Source organism: Alosa pseudoharengus, unplaced genomic scaffold (assembly GCF_046254945.1).
Source record: "Alosa pseudoharengus isolate Yale_2024_CS ecotype anadromous, Long Island Sound unplaced genomic scaffold, YU_APseudo_1.1 YU_APseudo_1.1_scf_10, whole genome shotgun sequence".
Taxonomy (NCBI): Eukaryota; Metazoa; Chordata; class Actinopteri; order Clupeiformes; family Clupeidae; genus Alosa; species Alosa pseudoharengus.
In genome coordinates this window covers 25,138,672-25,153,561 of record NW_027468565.1, presented here as the reverse complement: position 1 = coordinate 25,153,561, position 14,890 = coordinate 25,138,672, and the positions used below count along the sequence as shown (strand labels likewise).

General features: G+C 43.8%; 1 protein-coding gene across 2 annotated transcripts in view; it reads right to left on the bottom strand.

Moving 5' to 3' along the window:
* Positions 1-4,453: 4,453 nt before the first annotated feature.
* Positions 4,454-14,890, bottom strand: part of nptna (neuroplastin a) — a 31,807-nt gene continuing 21,370 nt past the window's right edge. For both annotated transcript variants that reach the window (XM_076301310.1, XM_076301320.1), the window contains 3 exons: positions 12,154-12,175; positions 7,837-7,919; positions 4,454-5,529 (listed from right to left, as the gene is read on the bottom strand). In XM_076301310.1, the coding sequence (XP_076157425.1) occupies positions 7,859-7,919; positions 12,154-12,175 (83 nt within the window). In that variant the 3' untranslated portion in view covers positions 4,454-5,529; positions 7,837-7,858. The remainder of the gene's footprint in view (positions 5,530-7,836; positions 7,920-12,153; positions 12,176-14,890) is intronic.

Genomic DNA, 14,890 nt, shown 5'->3' with positions numbered 1-14,890 from the left:
TGTTGTATTCAGTGCAGCTTCCGCCCCACACAGCGATACAGCTGGAGAGGATGCTCTCAATGGTGCCTCGGTAGAATGTGGTCATGATGGCTGGTGGAGCACTTGCTCGCCTGAGTTTCCGCAGGAAGTAGAGGCGGCGCTGAGCTTTCTTCGCCAGTGATGCAGTGTTGTTGGTCCAGGAGAGGTCTTCACTGATGTGCACCCCCAGGAATTTGGTGCTGCTCACTCTCTCCACCACAGCACCGTCGATGGTCAGTGGCAGGTGTTGGGTGTGACCTCTCCGGAAGTCAACAACAATCTCCTTGGTTTTGCTGACATTCAGCAGGAGGTTGTTGTCCCTGCACCACGTGGTCAGAAGGTCGACCTCCAACCTGTATTGAGTCTCGTCGCCCTTGGTGATGAGACCCACCAGAGTTGTGTCGTCAGCAAATTTCACTATGTGGTTGTTGCTGTAGGTTGCAGTGCAGTCATGCGTCAGCAGGGTGAAGAGCAGCGGACTGAGCACGCCGCCTTGGGGGGCCCCCGTGCTCAGTGTGATGCTGCTTGAGATATTGACAGAGGAAGTCCAGTAGCCAGTTGCAGAGGTAGGTACTGAGTCCCAGTTTGTCAAGTTTGCAGATGAGTTGTTGTGGTATTATGGTTTTGAATGCAGAACTGAAGTCTATAAACAGCAATCTCACATATGAGTCTCTTTTTTCCAGGTGGGTGAGGGCTGGGTGGAGGGCAGAGCAGATTGCATCCTCTGTGGACCGTTTGGCTCGGTATGCAAACTGGAAGGGGTCCAGGGTGGGGGGGAGAATGGATTTGATGTGTGACATGACAAGCCGCTCAAAGCACTTCATGATGATGGGTGTCAGTGCGTTCCTGCTGTCTTTGAAGTGGGTGGTTATGTTGTGAGTGTATTCCTTTTTTGCTTCCTTGATGCCACGGGACAGGTTGCGGGACAAAAAAGGTTGCGGGACAAAAGCGACCCCTAAGTGAAACTGTCCAAATTGTGGCCAAAGTGTCAATATTTTGTGTGGCTACCATTATTTTCCAGCACTGCCTTAACCCTCTTGGGCATGGAGTTCCTGAGAACTTCACAGGTTGCCACTGGAATCCTCTTCCACTCCTCCATGACGACAACACGGAGCTGATAGATGTAGAGAGCTTGCGCTCCTCCACCTTCTGTTTAAATACATTGAGCCAATCATGTGGTGTGTTGTGAAGACATTGTGCCAATCATATGTTGTGATCTCGCCACTGGAGCAAGGTTGTTGTCGTGAAGCCTTGCGCATGCGCATTTCTGCCTAAATAGATGCCGGATAAGTGCCAAAAAGCGTTGCAATATGGCCGCCGAGTGGAGGGACTTGCCTAAAAGGACTTTGGTTGAACTTCCAGTGACCAGTATGAGAGAATGTGAAAGGATAACACCAAATTTAACAGACCTGCTCCCCATTCACACCTAAGACCTTGAAACACTAACAAGTCATATGACACCGGGGAGGGAAAATGGCTAATTGGGCCCAATTTGGACATTTTCACTTAGGGGTGCTTACTTTTGTTGCCAGTGGTTTAGACATTAATGGCTGTGTGTTGTACATCGTAGCAAAGCGTAATTTCTTCAGTATTGTCCCATGAAAAGATATAATAAAATATTTACAAAAATGTGAGGGGTGTACTCACTTTTGTGAGATACTGTATATCTACAACTACATCACCTACTTGATTACTAGTCAGTCTGCACTCGTCCAATTTTCCTCTTAATGTAAACAAACCTTTCTGGCTAACCCTATATCACTGAAGTAGCCTAATCAAGATGAAATGGCACACAGACTATGTCTTGTGTGTACTGTGTAGCCAGACTGTTTTCCATAACGTTGACATGATAGACAGGCACGACAGAAAGCACACAACACATGACATGTTAACCTTTCACCAACATGGAATGATATTTGTTGACGTCTGCCCACAGGAGGTTATGGTCTAATGTCCAGTGTTTCTGTGTGTGTGTGTTTGCCCATGTGTGTGGCTGCACATGGGAGACATAGTTTTTTCGGGTTCAGTTCATAGGGTGTCTGCAGAAGTTGAAAAAAAAGGCTTCAGAAAGTAGGTCCTCCATGTAAGGGTTCTATCTGTGCACATAAAACCGGTGATTTCATTAATTAACTCACTTGTGCTAATTAGAATCAACTGCTGTAGTGAGTAAATGGAAAAATACCTAGTAGCACTTTTAATACTACAACTATTGTTAAATAGCCTGACGAGCCAGACCCACATTTAAATGTAGGGTCTGGGCACTCACCGTTCGCAGTGCTCAGTCCGAGGGGCGGGATAATCGGTTGTCTTTCAAATTCCCTCTGCATGCAATAGGACAGCACTGAGTCCCATGCGTTTTCCCACCAGCGGAAGGCTAGTTGGCTAGTTCAAACTTTTGCCATCTTAAAACAAGCTTAACTCGTGTCACACTGTTGGCCAACAGCAACATCCATCTTCTTTGTTTTCAAGTAGCAGGGAATTCAAGCCAAACCGTTGCAACTCTGCCATCAATCATTATGTTAAGCCCGCCTAACGACTCTATACACGATTTGATTGGCCTGATAGAAGTTTAATTTTTCAAGCTCACAAGCCAACGGAGAGTTGCTAGACTAGCCCTGGCAGCAAATTTAATTTGCTGCCGCTAGGGTGCGTCTAGATTTCTAGGCTAATTGTTAAAGACACTGCCATAGGAAATTTACATACATAGTTGTATATATATGAGAAACTTGCCCCTCCACGCCTAGGAAAAAAGTTAAAATGTTCAAACTTATGAGATTTTCCCTTTTCTAACCACATCGGTATCAACTTTAAAGGTGTTAAATGCGGTTTTATTTGTTATTTTTTGGGGGGGTGGGGGTGGTACTGGGCTCCCCGTAGTTGCAGAGTATTTGTATTTTAAACAATTGTCGTAAATACCACTCACGGCCTGCACTCTCCCCCCTGGACCCTGAAAAGGTAATATTACAGGATTTTATACTAATAGTAGGCTATAAATTACCGTAAAACCATATGGATTCTCCAGGTCGGGGAAGATCGAAGTTGCAAAGCTGGCTTCCATAGACGGGTGGTGTATGGTTGCGGAAGGGTATGGAAGGTGCGCCATCCTCCCTAGTTAGTTTACCATCAAAATTACTTTGGAGCTGTTATATTTAGGCATAGGATGCCTTTAAAACAGTGTTGAGGCTGTGAGTTCCTCAGAGGAACCTGGTGTATGGAGAGCAGCCACACTTTGCCACATCAAAGTCGTTTTAGGCAAGTCCTTCCACTCGGCAGCCGTATTGCAACGCTTTTTGGGCACTCATCGGGCATCGTTTCGGCAGAAATGCACATGCGCAAGGCTTCACGACACCAATCTTGCTCTAGCGGCAAGATCACAACACATGATTGGCACGTCTTCACAACACCACATAATTGGCTCAATGTATTTACAACACACCACATGATTGGCTCAATGTATGCACATGTCAACGTTTTGCCGCAGAATGCGTAGACAACTGCCATATTGGCGTTACAAACTAACCCCATGCATTTGTATGGAGGATTTTTTGAGCGCTGTGTCTCCTCATTAGAAAGTCTCTGGCCACATGTCCTCCAACTTCCACCCGCGCTGGCAGGAGCTGCTGGAGAGCTGGAAGTCCCAGGCCCATGCCTGGACTCTGAGCCCAAACAAGCCAAAGATTAGATTTGTAGCTGCACTGCACCATTAGCAGCCGGAGCCTTTAATCCTTCCGGCAGATATTTGTTTGTCAATAGCGCCCCCTCTGGTCACCACACATCCATTTCAGTTCAAGGTTGTCGAGCACGTCCTTTCGCTGTAATCTCAGTCATACACTATGTGGAGAATTTATTGCCGTCATAACGGACTGGGGGTGGGTGCAGGGGCGCTGTGAACAAACAGTCTGACGGTCTGCTTGCCCGTGTGTTTGTGTCCTGCTGAGACTCGTGGGCATACAACTGCAGGAAATTAAACCGCCGCGCCGTCATCAACACCAGGGCCCGATGAGTAACATCAGCCGGGCCCGGAGACCAACCAAACCTTACATGGAAGAAACAAATAGCTGAGGGAGTCGTCGTCGATGTTTGGCTGAAAATGAACGATGGCAAAAGTACATTTTATCTGTTTATGATAATTACTGATTTGTTTACATAACTTATAGCTTTAGTGACGTTGTGTGTGTGTGTGTGTACATGACACATGTAGGCCTATGGCAAAATATATTCTCTCTGATGCAATATGAAAGTACTCCACTAGAGGGTGATCTTCTACCATGTCATGCAGAGCCAGCGCTGTACTCATTTGTGACCGTGTGTTGTGTATGAATACCTGCATGTGTTTGTGTGCATCTATTTTCACCTCAGCCTACTGTAAATATCAACACTAAATTCATTTCCTCTACCGCTCTGAAGCAGAAGGCAGTAATAAAGGGCAGGCGAGTCATACGAGGAGTCTTTATTAGTAAAAATGACTTGGAGTCGTCTCACAACACGCAAGAGCCCGAGCTTCATTACTGCACTCCAGGTGCTCGTACACTAGCAGTACTTCACATGGATGTCATGCATTGGTGAAAGGTGATCAGTAATCTATGAGTCTGGGGCGCCAAGAAACGCGTCTACATGGTCTTAAAGCTTCACTGCGGCCAAAAATAAATCACGCCTTAATGTCTGATAAACATATCTATCTATCTATCTGGATATATCAATATATATATGTATATATTATATGAATAAATATTGCATAGAATAAAAGCCATGCTGTACAATACACATTGATAAAAAGCAATCAGTCACATTTAGGACAGAAGTCATGGAATTATAAAATTAAGTTCTGCAGGTGCTCCACCATTTTTCTTAACACTTAAGTGCACCAAATCAGGAACATTCAAATACTATTGTTTACCTTCAGTGATCGAGTACATAAATACATACATACGATACAGTCATAAGTATAAAACAACTAGTGAGGGACATTGCAAAGCCCTTTTTAAATTAAGCCCCTAACTTAAATTAACTGAGAAAAAGTTGAATGTCTCCTTATAGAAATGGTATGCAGTGCAATGGTAAACTGTACAAAAACTGTTATACCCAAACATGGTCATGTCATATTATCCCTTACAATGCATTAAAGTTGAAGGGTCACATACAAAGTAAATATCATCATCTACATGAAACCAGCCTGACAGACACTACCCTACCCAAAGAAAACCTTGTCTGTAACAAACAGTAAGTCACTATCTCGCATGCATTACTCTTATTTAGAGAAATGGAAAACAATTGTATATAAGAAAACATATCAAATAAAAAGCAACACAATCATGCAGCAAAGGAAAAAGGGAAATCAGTGGTGTCCACCCCTCGCCTCCCTGTCCACCTCCTCTCTCCCGGGGTCATAAGGCATGCCTGTCGTCTTCCTTTTAGTGGTTGCCATCCTAACCTCCACCTCAGATATGCTTTACAATGAATAAGAACGCAGTCATGGGTTACGTTCAAAGGTCATGAAATGAATGTGTTCGTCTGCAAATAAAAAAACAGCAATATGTCAGTTGTCTTTTACTTTCAGTAAATCAGTTACTCTTTGAACTAGTATCAGTCACATGTCAGTTATCTGCCCATTCCTATAAACACTCCTTTCAACTTCTGCCACCTCTTGCGCAGTATTACATGTACTGTATAAGTTTAGCCACTGAATGGCCCTCATTTACAAAACGAACGTAATACACATAAAACAGGTGTAGGACAGGTGTACACTAATTTCTACGCAAAGCATGGCATTTATCAATTTAAACGTGAGCGGTGGCAACGCTCGAATTTCACATCAAGTCTCAACTTGTGTACATGTTTTTGAGACGGCAAAGTACGGTGCAGCAGTAAATCGGCGGAGAATTGGAAAGTTGCAACGTTGAATTCATGGAATTTCTTGGACCTAAGACTTTTCCTGCATATTTGTAGCCTACTTTCCGTAATGTAGCCTGCTATGTTGACAGATTTGATGTCTTAGGATATGTGGAGAAAATTATTTTCGCTTTGGAAACAATGTCATAAATTATTTATTTGAAGGGACAAATGGCAAGTGTCGTATGGCGAAAATATAGTCGGTTACACTTAAATCACGTTTCCCGGCTTACTTCATGACACTTTTCTGGCTGTCAAAATGAACAAGGTTCCGCTGGACTTGCAATGTCACTGTGATTAACTCAAGATCAGAAATGTTTCTCTTTGGGTGTATCATGCACCTCCATGTCGTAAATTCTAGGGGTGAGGTTGCTCTAGGGCAGTGTTTCCCAAACTTTTTTTCTGGGGACCCACTTTTTAAAAATGACAGACCATCGCGACCCATTTCACTTCAAATCTACCCTACCACCAATATTGTTTTAGGTCACAGGTTCTCCAACTTTTCTATGCCTTCCCCAACTATACATTGCTATAGGATCTAGATAGATAGATCCTGCTTTGAACACGGTTGTGTTGCATTTTGAGCACCATCAGCGTGAAAAATTGGAAATGACTACTGAAAAGATACGCGGTCGTCATTCGTCAGCATAGTAAGCTGTTCCTGTATTTCTAAAAAAAAATGTTGTAGGCTACGTTGCGTTGCAGACAAATGGGTCCAATAACACTGTGGACGTCAATTCCGATGTAAACAGCAAATAACTCAAGTCGTTATATTGCATTGTTGTATTATATTATATTGTATAGTCGTTATATCAGAACAAGAGGCTTTTGCGCAATAGCCGGAAGAATGCGCCTTTACTTTGGAGTTAGCGAGGTAGAAAACAAGAGGAATAGTGTTTAAAATGTCTATTTAAATTGTAGCCTAATGCACTGTTGTGCATTTTAAATCAGAAATAAAAATATGAGGAGGTCGATATGAGGAGGTTGCTATTAACTTTAAAGATTGCATCTACAATCGAAACTATCTACATGCAAATTGAATGGCCTTATGTCCGGTCTATGGATGTCTGCTTTAGTTGACAGCACGGTCACTAGATTTTAATCGGTAAAGTTGAGGAGCTGGTATCTGTTAATGTTCGTGCAAATAGGCGGATTCATGTCCCTTGTAGTTTGTAACTGCGAGGTACATGGCAGGCGCCCCACAGAACGGTTTCAATTTGAGAGGTAGATATCCATGCTCTAGCACCCCCTCTGCGATGCGTTCGTCCCCTAGTTTCATGCGCCAGTTTCATGAGCTTTTATGACAAAACTGTGACTGTGGTAGTTAACAAACTACATCCTAATAGAAAACTGTTAGCTTTCCTGGTATCAAATGACAAATGGTCAGTTAGGCCTATAACACAACATAAATTGTGCTGGCGACCCAAATAAAATCTCCTGCGACCCGACCCAGACTTTGGGAAACACTGCTCTAGGGTGCTTGTTTTCAGCTGCCACATTTACCAACAAACGTTCATTCTTACGCTGAAATTGGAGTAATAAATATGTTTCAGGAATCACGTGTGTCCCCCATGCGTAAGATAATTTCTGCGCTCAGATCTGCGCAGGGTTCTACGCTCAGTTGATAAATGAGGGCCAGTATGTTGCAGTTTCCAGTGTATGACAATTTGAACAATAAACATTTCTTTTTAGGCTCAGAGGAGGCTTTCAATAAGTGTCAAGTTTGTGTTTGTTTTGGTTCTGTGTATATTTGTTTGTGTTTTGGTGAGGGGAAGTGAGGAGGGGAACCTGCGTTTGTGTGTGTGTGCCGTGTGTTTGTGCTGTGTGTGTCTGTGTCTGTTCTGTTAGTTTGTGCACTGTGTGTGTGTGTGTGTGTGTGTGTGTGTGTGAGAGTGTGTGAGAGAAAGAGGAGAAGAGTCGGTGGGGGACCTGGGTGGTGGCTGCGGTCGTCTTAGTTGGTGTTTCTCTGGCGCAGGTTCTTGTCTTTGTGATTATTAGTGGAGTTGGTTTTCCTGCAAAAGACAAAGGGACAACGCAAGAACCAATCAGAGAGGAGGAAGGAGGAGCCCACTACCATAGAACAGACTGGACTAGAATAGAATACAATACAACAGAGTAGAATATAGTAGACTAGACTAGATTAGAACAAAACAGACAGGAATAGACTACACTACAATAGAGTAGACTAGAAAACAATACAATACAACAGAGAAGAAAAGACTACAATAGAGTAGACAAGACTAGACTAGACTCGATAGATCCTTTATTGATCCCCAAGGGGAAATTCAAGAGATTATAATTCAACTAGATTTGAATAGACAGGAATAGACTATACTATAATAGAGTAGAATAGACCAGACTAGATTAAAATAGAATAGACAGGAATAGACAGGAATAGACTAGACTAGAAGAGAGTGGAGTAAACTAGATTAAAATAGTATAGACAAGAATAGACTACACTACAATAGAACAGATTAGAGTAGACTAGACTAGAATAGATTAGACTAGAATATCTTAGACTAGAACAGAGTGGAGTAGACTAGACTAAAATAGAATAGGGAATAGACAGGAATAGACTACACTACAATACAGTAGACTAGAACAGTGTAGAGTTGAGTAGACTAGACTATAAGTATAAGTATATTCTTTTTTGATCCCGTGAGGGAAATTTGGTATCTGCATTTATCCCAATCCGTGAATTAGTGAAACACACTCCGCACACAGTGAACACAGTGAGGTGAAGCACACACTAATCCCGGCGCAGTGAGCTGCCTGCTACAACAGCGGCGCTCGGGGAGCAGTGAGGGGTTAGGTGCCTGGCTCAAGGGCACTTCAGCCGTTCCTACTGGTCGGGGTTCGAACTGGCAACCCTCCGGTTACAAGTCCGAAGGGCCAACCAGTAGGCCAAGGCTGCTAGAATAGACTACAATCAAATAGACTAAACTAGAAAAGACTAGAACAGAGTAGAGTCGAATAAGTGAAAAAAAATTATTATTATTGTTCCGATAACGGAATTTCGGCCAATTATTAGTCTTACTTTCCCAACTATAAGGCCCGTCTGTCTACACTGAGCTACTTGAGCTTGGTTGGCTACTGCTTCCTCAAAATAATGTCAGCAGTGTGGATGTATTTGATTATTCTAACAAGATCTGTGGATCTGCGTTTAATCTGTGTAGCCCAAAATCCTTTCGTGAATGGTCCTCATTGAATATAAGCAGTGCTTATGGAGTGCAGCCTACCTAGAGCGAATTGCCTTCTTGTGCTGATGTGTCTGCACTTTACCGTGATAGTTGGTGAGAAATAAAAACAAACTCTTTGAAGGGACAGTAGATAAATCTAACTTGTATTTTACTATTATGTTTGAATTTTATGTTTGTATTTTAGTATTATGTTTGCATTTCGTTCACTTGGGTTTGGTAATGTTACCGAGAAATACAGTATGTTAACCATTCCTGCTTTAGTTTGTAGTCATAGTGGCGGTCTTAACTTGTATGATGCCCTGGGCAACCACCCCCTTCAACTATTTCACAATCCAGAAAAATAACATAGCCTATGTGAATGAAACGTCTTTTTTGGAGGCAATTTGTAGTGTGACTGACTAAGGCACTAAATCTAGCAGTGCCTACTAATTGTGTTAGTTGTGCGTTATTCCCCACTTCACCGCTCCAGAGAGACGTGGTCCAAAGCTGAATCCCCGGACGCCCCTCCTCCTTACCCTTCTCAACTTCTGTCTGTGAGACCTTCTCAGCAGCAAGCACAAGCAACTGTAAAGTATATAGGGTGCCCACCCCCCACAGTGACATGTGATTGACTTGAGGTGCAAATGAGCGACAGAAAGCTGATTAGCGCAAATGAAAGCTAAAAAATACTCCGATTTTTTATTTATTTGTTTAATTATTTATTTGTTTAATTATTTTTTTGCGAGTGCTCATGCTGCCCTCGGCAAGATGCCGCCCTGGGCAGCTGCCCATACTGGCCATATGAAAAATTGCCCCGTGCAGTTTATATAGGTGATAAGACCTTGTGCGCGCAACAGACACATGATAGTCAGAGGAGTTGCAGCTTTATTCAATGATCAGCAAGTTTCCCTCATCACAAACTCTGATTTGATCGCCAGCTTTTCCGCTTATCTCGCTGGCCGCTGGCGCAGACACTCACTCACTGACTGACGTCATGTTCACCTTGGTTGCCACCCATAGGCTACTGCTACTTTGATGACTATTTTTGCTGCTGTTCCATTGAGAACAGGCTTGTGTGTCATTGGTGGTATGTAATGACTGCAATTAAATGCTGCTTGTTAAATTCTGTCCCTTTCACTTTTCAATTTATTTTCTTTCCAAGAGTAATATTATCGGTTATCGTATTGGTATCGGCCACAACAAACCGATAAATATTGTTAATCGTTATCGGCCCCAAAATTCCATATCGGTGCATGCCATAGGTTTTAATGTTTCATTTTCTTTTTTTTTTTAGTATATTTTTTGGGCTTTTTTATGCCTTTAATTAGATAGGATAGTGGAGATTGACAGGAAGTGAGTGGGAGAGAGAGTCGGGGTGGGATCCGGAAAGGACCACGGGGTGGTAATCGAACTCGGGTCGCCGGCGTACGGTGCAGGTGCCCCAGCCAGTCACGCCACTGCTGGGGCCATTAATGTTTAATTTTCAACATAAATTCTCATTTAGGGAGACAATAAAGAAACGATGGAGAAACAGCTGTATGGTGCATATATTAAAATAGGCATACATTTACAAAACAGAATATAAAATATATCTACAAAACAATATATATATATACTGTATATGGAGAGTTCAGATGCAAATCCCTCTAAATAACACCTCAGTCAAAAATGAGATAACGATGGTGAGTGAATGCTCTACACCAGGGATTCCCAAACTGTGGAACACGCGAGCTGCCACTAGGGGGTACGCGAGATGAAAAGGGCAATGTCGGAAAGGTGTTAAAAATGATTAATTAATTAATAATGTAATTCATTCATTTGTAAACTCTATAGTAGGCTATGTTTTCATTAATAAAATAAGCTACCCACAATGCACGTGATTTCCTGCAGGCAGCCAGAATATCTGGCGCGTTAGTTTTGTGGTAGAAGGCTACGCAAACATGGATAACTGGCTAAAAACATGTCCAAAAGACCTAATTAAAGCGATCGAAGAGGAGAAGCGAGAGAAACAGAGCAGGAGACAGTAGCGTCAACGATGGGATGGGGGGCAGAATGATGAAAGTGGAGGTGGAGCACAGGGGGATAAAAGAAAGGACGAGACAGAAAAGACTGCGGGAAGAAAACGAAAGTATGATGAGGCATATAGGCCTAGGCTTCACGTGGATTGGGAGACTGCCACAGTGGTTTGCAGTGAGGTGCTATCTAACCAGTCTAATGTTGTTCTCCACACTGTTTTTTTAGCGTGAAAGCTCATAGACCAGTTGCACATTTTGATTTTGTTATCATGTAGGGCTAGCCTGACGAGCCAGACCCACATTAAAATGTAGGGTCTGGGAACTCACCTTTCGCAGTGCTCAGTCTGAGGGGCGGGATAATCAGTTGTCTTTCAAATTCCCTCTGCACGCAATAGGACAGCGGCAGCGCTATGAGTCCCATGCGTTTCCCACCAGCAGAGCTAGTTGGCTAGTTCAAACGTTTGCCAACTTAATAAAAGCTTAACTCGTGTCACACTGTTCACCAACAGCAACATCCATCTTATTTGTTTTCAAGTAGCAGGGAATTCAAGCCAAACCGTTGCAACTCTGCCATCAATCATTATGTTAAGCCCACCTAACGACTCTATACACGATTTCATTGGCCTGATTGAGTTTCGATTTCTGGAGCTCACAAGCCAACGGAGAGTTGCTAGACTAGCCCTGGCAGCAAATGTAATTTTATCGGAGGCTGATAAAAAATGCTAATTTAAAAGAAAAGTGGTTCGAGGGTTTTGCATCTGAACTCTTCTATATTTAAGAGCCGTATCAGCTGCTGTGCTCTTCAGACAGACTACAGCTAGGAGCTAATGGATGCAACAGTTTGGTCACAGGACACAGTAGCACAAGCACAGCATGGCACCCAGAACAGTACTGGCAAGCAACACCAGGCAGCCTGACAGACAGACAGGCAGGCAGACAGACAGGCATACAGAGAGACAGACATGCAGGCAGACAGACAGAGACAGACAGACAGACAGAGAGACAGACAAACAGACAGACAGGCAGTGGCTGAACATCAGAAACAGACTTACATTGGCCCCGCTGGTTCATCATCTTCAGCGACAACGGGAGGAAAAACATGGACAAAATGTCAGTTAGTGTTTTAGAATAGATTACCACACACACACACACACACACACACACACACACACACACACACACATGGATAGGGCCATTCCTCTGTTAACGGAACATTATGAACATGGAGACTTAATGAGGCCATGCAGAGTCTGAGTCTGGAGGCAGTGTCAGAATACACGCACGCACACACACACGCACGCACACATGGACGCACGCACGCACACGTCAGAACAAACGGTCAGCCTGCAACAGACGCTGGTCACTGCAGCACGCAAGGGGGGAGGGGGTTGGTGGGGGCCAGAGACGGCCATGACATCACGCAGTCGCCTCCATCATGGCAGAGAATCAATCGCCATGACAACCAGCCAAACACACAATCAACACACAGATCCGGACAAAAACAAAACACACACATGTCGGGGGCGTGGCGTTGCACAGGGACTCTTAATGCTGGATCCTGAGGCGCTGCATAGCATAGCAAGTCTCATGCTGGATCCAGGGTTTACACACTTCCTGTCTGAACACACTAGGGGAATGTTGACGGATGCCAGGCGATTTACTGGGAGGATGACTCATACTGGCAAGCAAATGAACAAATAAACAAACAAACAAACAAATAAAGGCCGTAATGGCAGGACATCCGCTTTGGCTCATTTTGAATGACACCCATATCCAGAAGTAAACACAAGTCAAAGGTTCTGAAAGAGCATGGGTGTCATTTTGAAGCACAGGTGGACACAGGTGGACACACACACCTGTAGGGAGAAGGACACACACACCTGGAGTCTGGCAGCACAGTACATTACAGGCCATTTTCCCATTCTGTTGCAAACACTGAACAACCAGTGAGTGACGGGGGGAGGTTTGTGGACTGAATAGGGTTACGCATATAAAGCAGTACACCAGCCAGTGTTGCAGCATGGACCTGGACCATAGAGCCTGTCTGTCTGACCATCGAATTCAGTCTCAGTGTGAGGCACTAGGTGTGTGTGTGTGTGTGTGTGTGTGTGTGTGTGTGTGTGTGTGTGAGTGTTTGTGAGTGTTTGTGTGTGTGAGGTGAGACTGACGGATGCGTGTGAGGGGAGTGTGATCCTAACGTCCAGACTGACAGGCAGTGTGAGGCGCTAGACGTGTGTGTGTGTGTGTGTTTATGTTTGTTTATGTTTGTTTGTGTGTGTTTGTTTGTGTGTGTGTGTGTGTGTGAGGTGAGACTAATGTATGTGTGTGAGGAGAGAATGACCCTAATGTCCAGGGTGAGAGGCAGTTTGAGGCGCTAGACGTGTGAGTGTGTGTGTGTGTGTATGTGTGTGGTGAAACTGACGGATGCGTGTGAGGGGAGTTTGACCCTAACGTCCAGGGTGAGAGGCAGTTTGAGGCGCTAGACGTCAGCTCCTTGTCCAGCCAACAGAAAATGCCCGTGTAATGCCAGGTGATGGGACATGTTGAGGAGGGACACCTTGCTGGGGGCAAACGTGGGGGGGGGGGGGGGGGGGGGCATGCATTGCTCACGGGACATGTTCAGGAGGGAAACCTTGCTGGGGGCAAACGCGGGGGCATGCAGTGCTCACTTACCACAAGCGCAGGATGTTTGGGAGAGAGGGGGAGAAACAGTTGAATAGAGTTCATTAAAGCTTCCCTTCCCATTGGCCTAGCACTCCACAGGAGTACTCAAACAACTCCACTCAGATAACTCTACTCAAACAACTCTACTCAGATAAGTTGCATGTGTACTGAACATTACTGAACATAATTCTCCAAAGCAGATACCTTACTTATCAGATTACAGTTACACAAGCACTCAGTGGCTCTCAGTTGTTCTGTTCAATTTTACCAAGCGTACAAGTCAATAAATCTTCACGTGTTTCTAAACATATGAATGTGAACCAATGTTTCCTGATGTTCAGTGTGTTACTACTGTATCACTGAGGTGTAGAAGAGACTGAGAGAAGGGGATGGGGTTGCATGATGCACCCGTACTAGCAAGGTATCGCCTTACCCTGAAATTAAAAAAGTTATGATATCCCATTTTATTTAATAAAAGACATATTTCCTTTCATTTAAAAGTTTCATGTTCTGTCGTCTAGGCCTATTTTATGACTTCTATTACTGATGTTTAAGGTTTTTGCATGTTTAAGGTTATTAATTTCAGTATTGATACTTAGGGCATGATCTCTTATTATTAGAGTCATCAATCTGATAATGTGACAACACTAGAGGGAAAGAGAGAGAGTGAGAGAAAGAGAGAGAGAGAGAAAGAGAGAGTGATAGTGATAAAAAGAGAGAAAGAGAGGACAGAGAGAGAGAAAAAGAAAGCGACAGAGAGAGTGATGAGAGATAAAGAAAGAGAAAGAGAAAAAAAAGCGACAGAGAAAAGAGAGAGAGAGAGGAAGGGAGGGAGAGATAGAAGAGAGAAAGAGAGAGATTGAGAGAGAAAGAGAAAAAGAGAGAGAGAGGGAGAGAGAAAGAGAAAAAGAGAGAATGGTTTCTCATGGGGTCCATTCCCGCTGCCCTGGGATCATATAAGCCCTCTGAACATAAATAATGGAAGCAGCTCTTCCTTCCTGTGTGCAGAACAAAACAGGCACACCCCCCATAAATATCACCTCAGGACTGTTAATCCTGACAACATGTGTATGTGTGTGAGAGAGAGAAAGAGAGAGAGACTGTTTAGGCCTACATTATATTCAT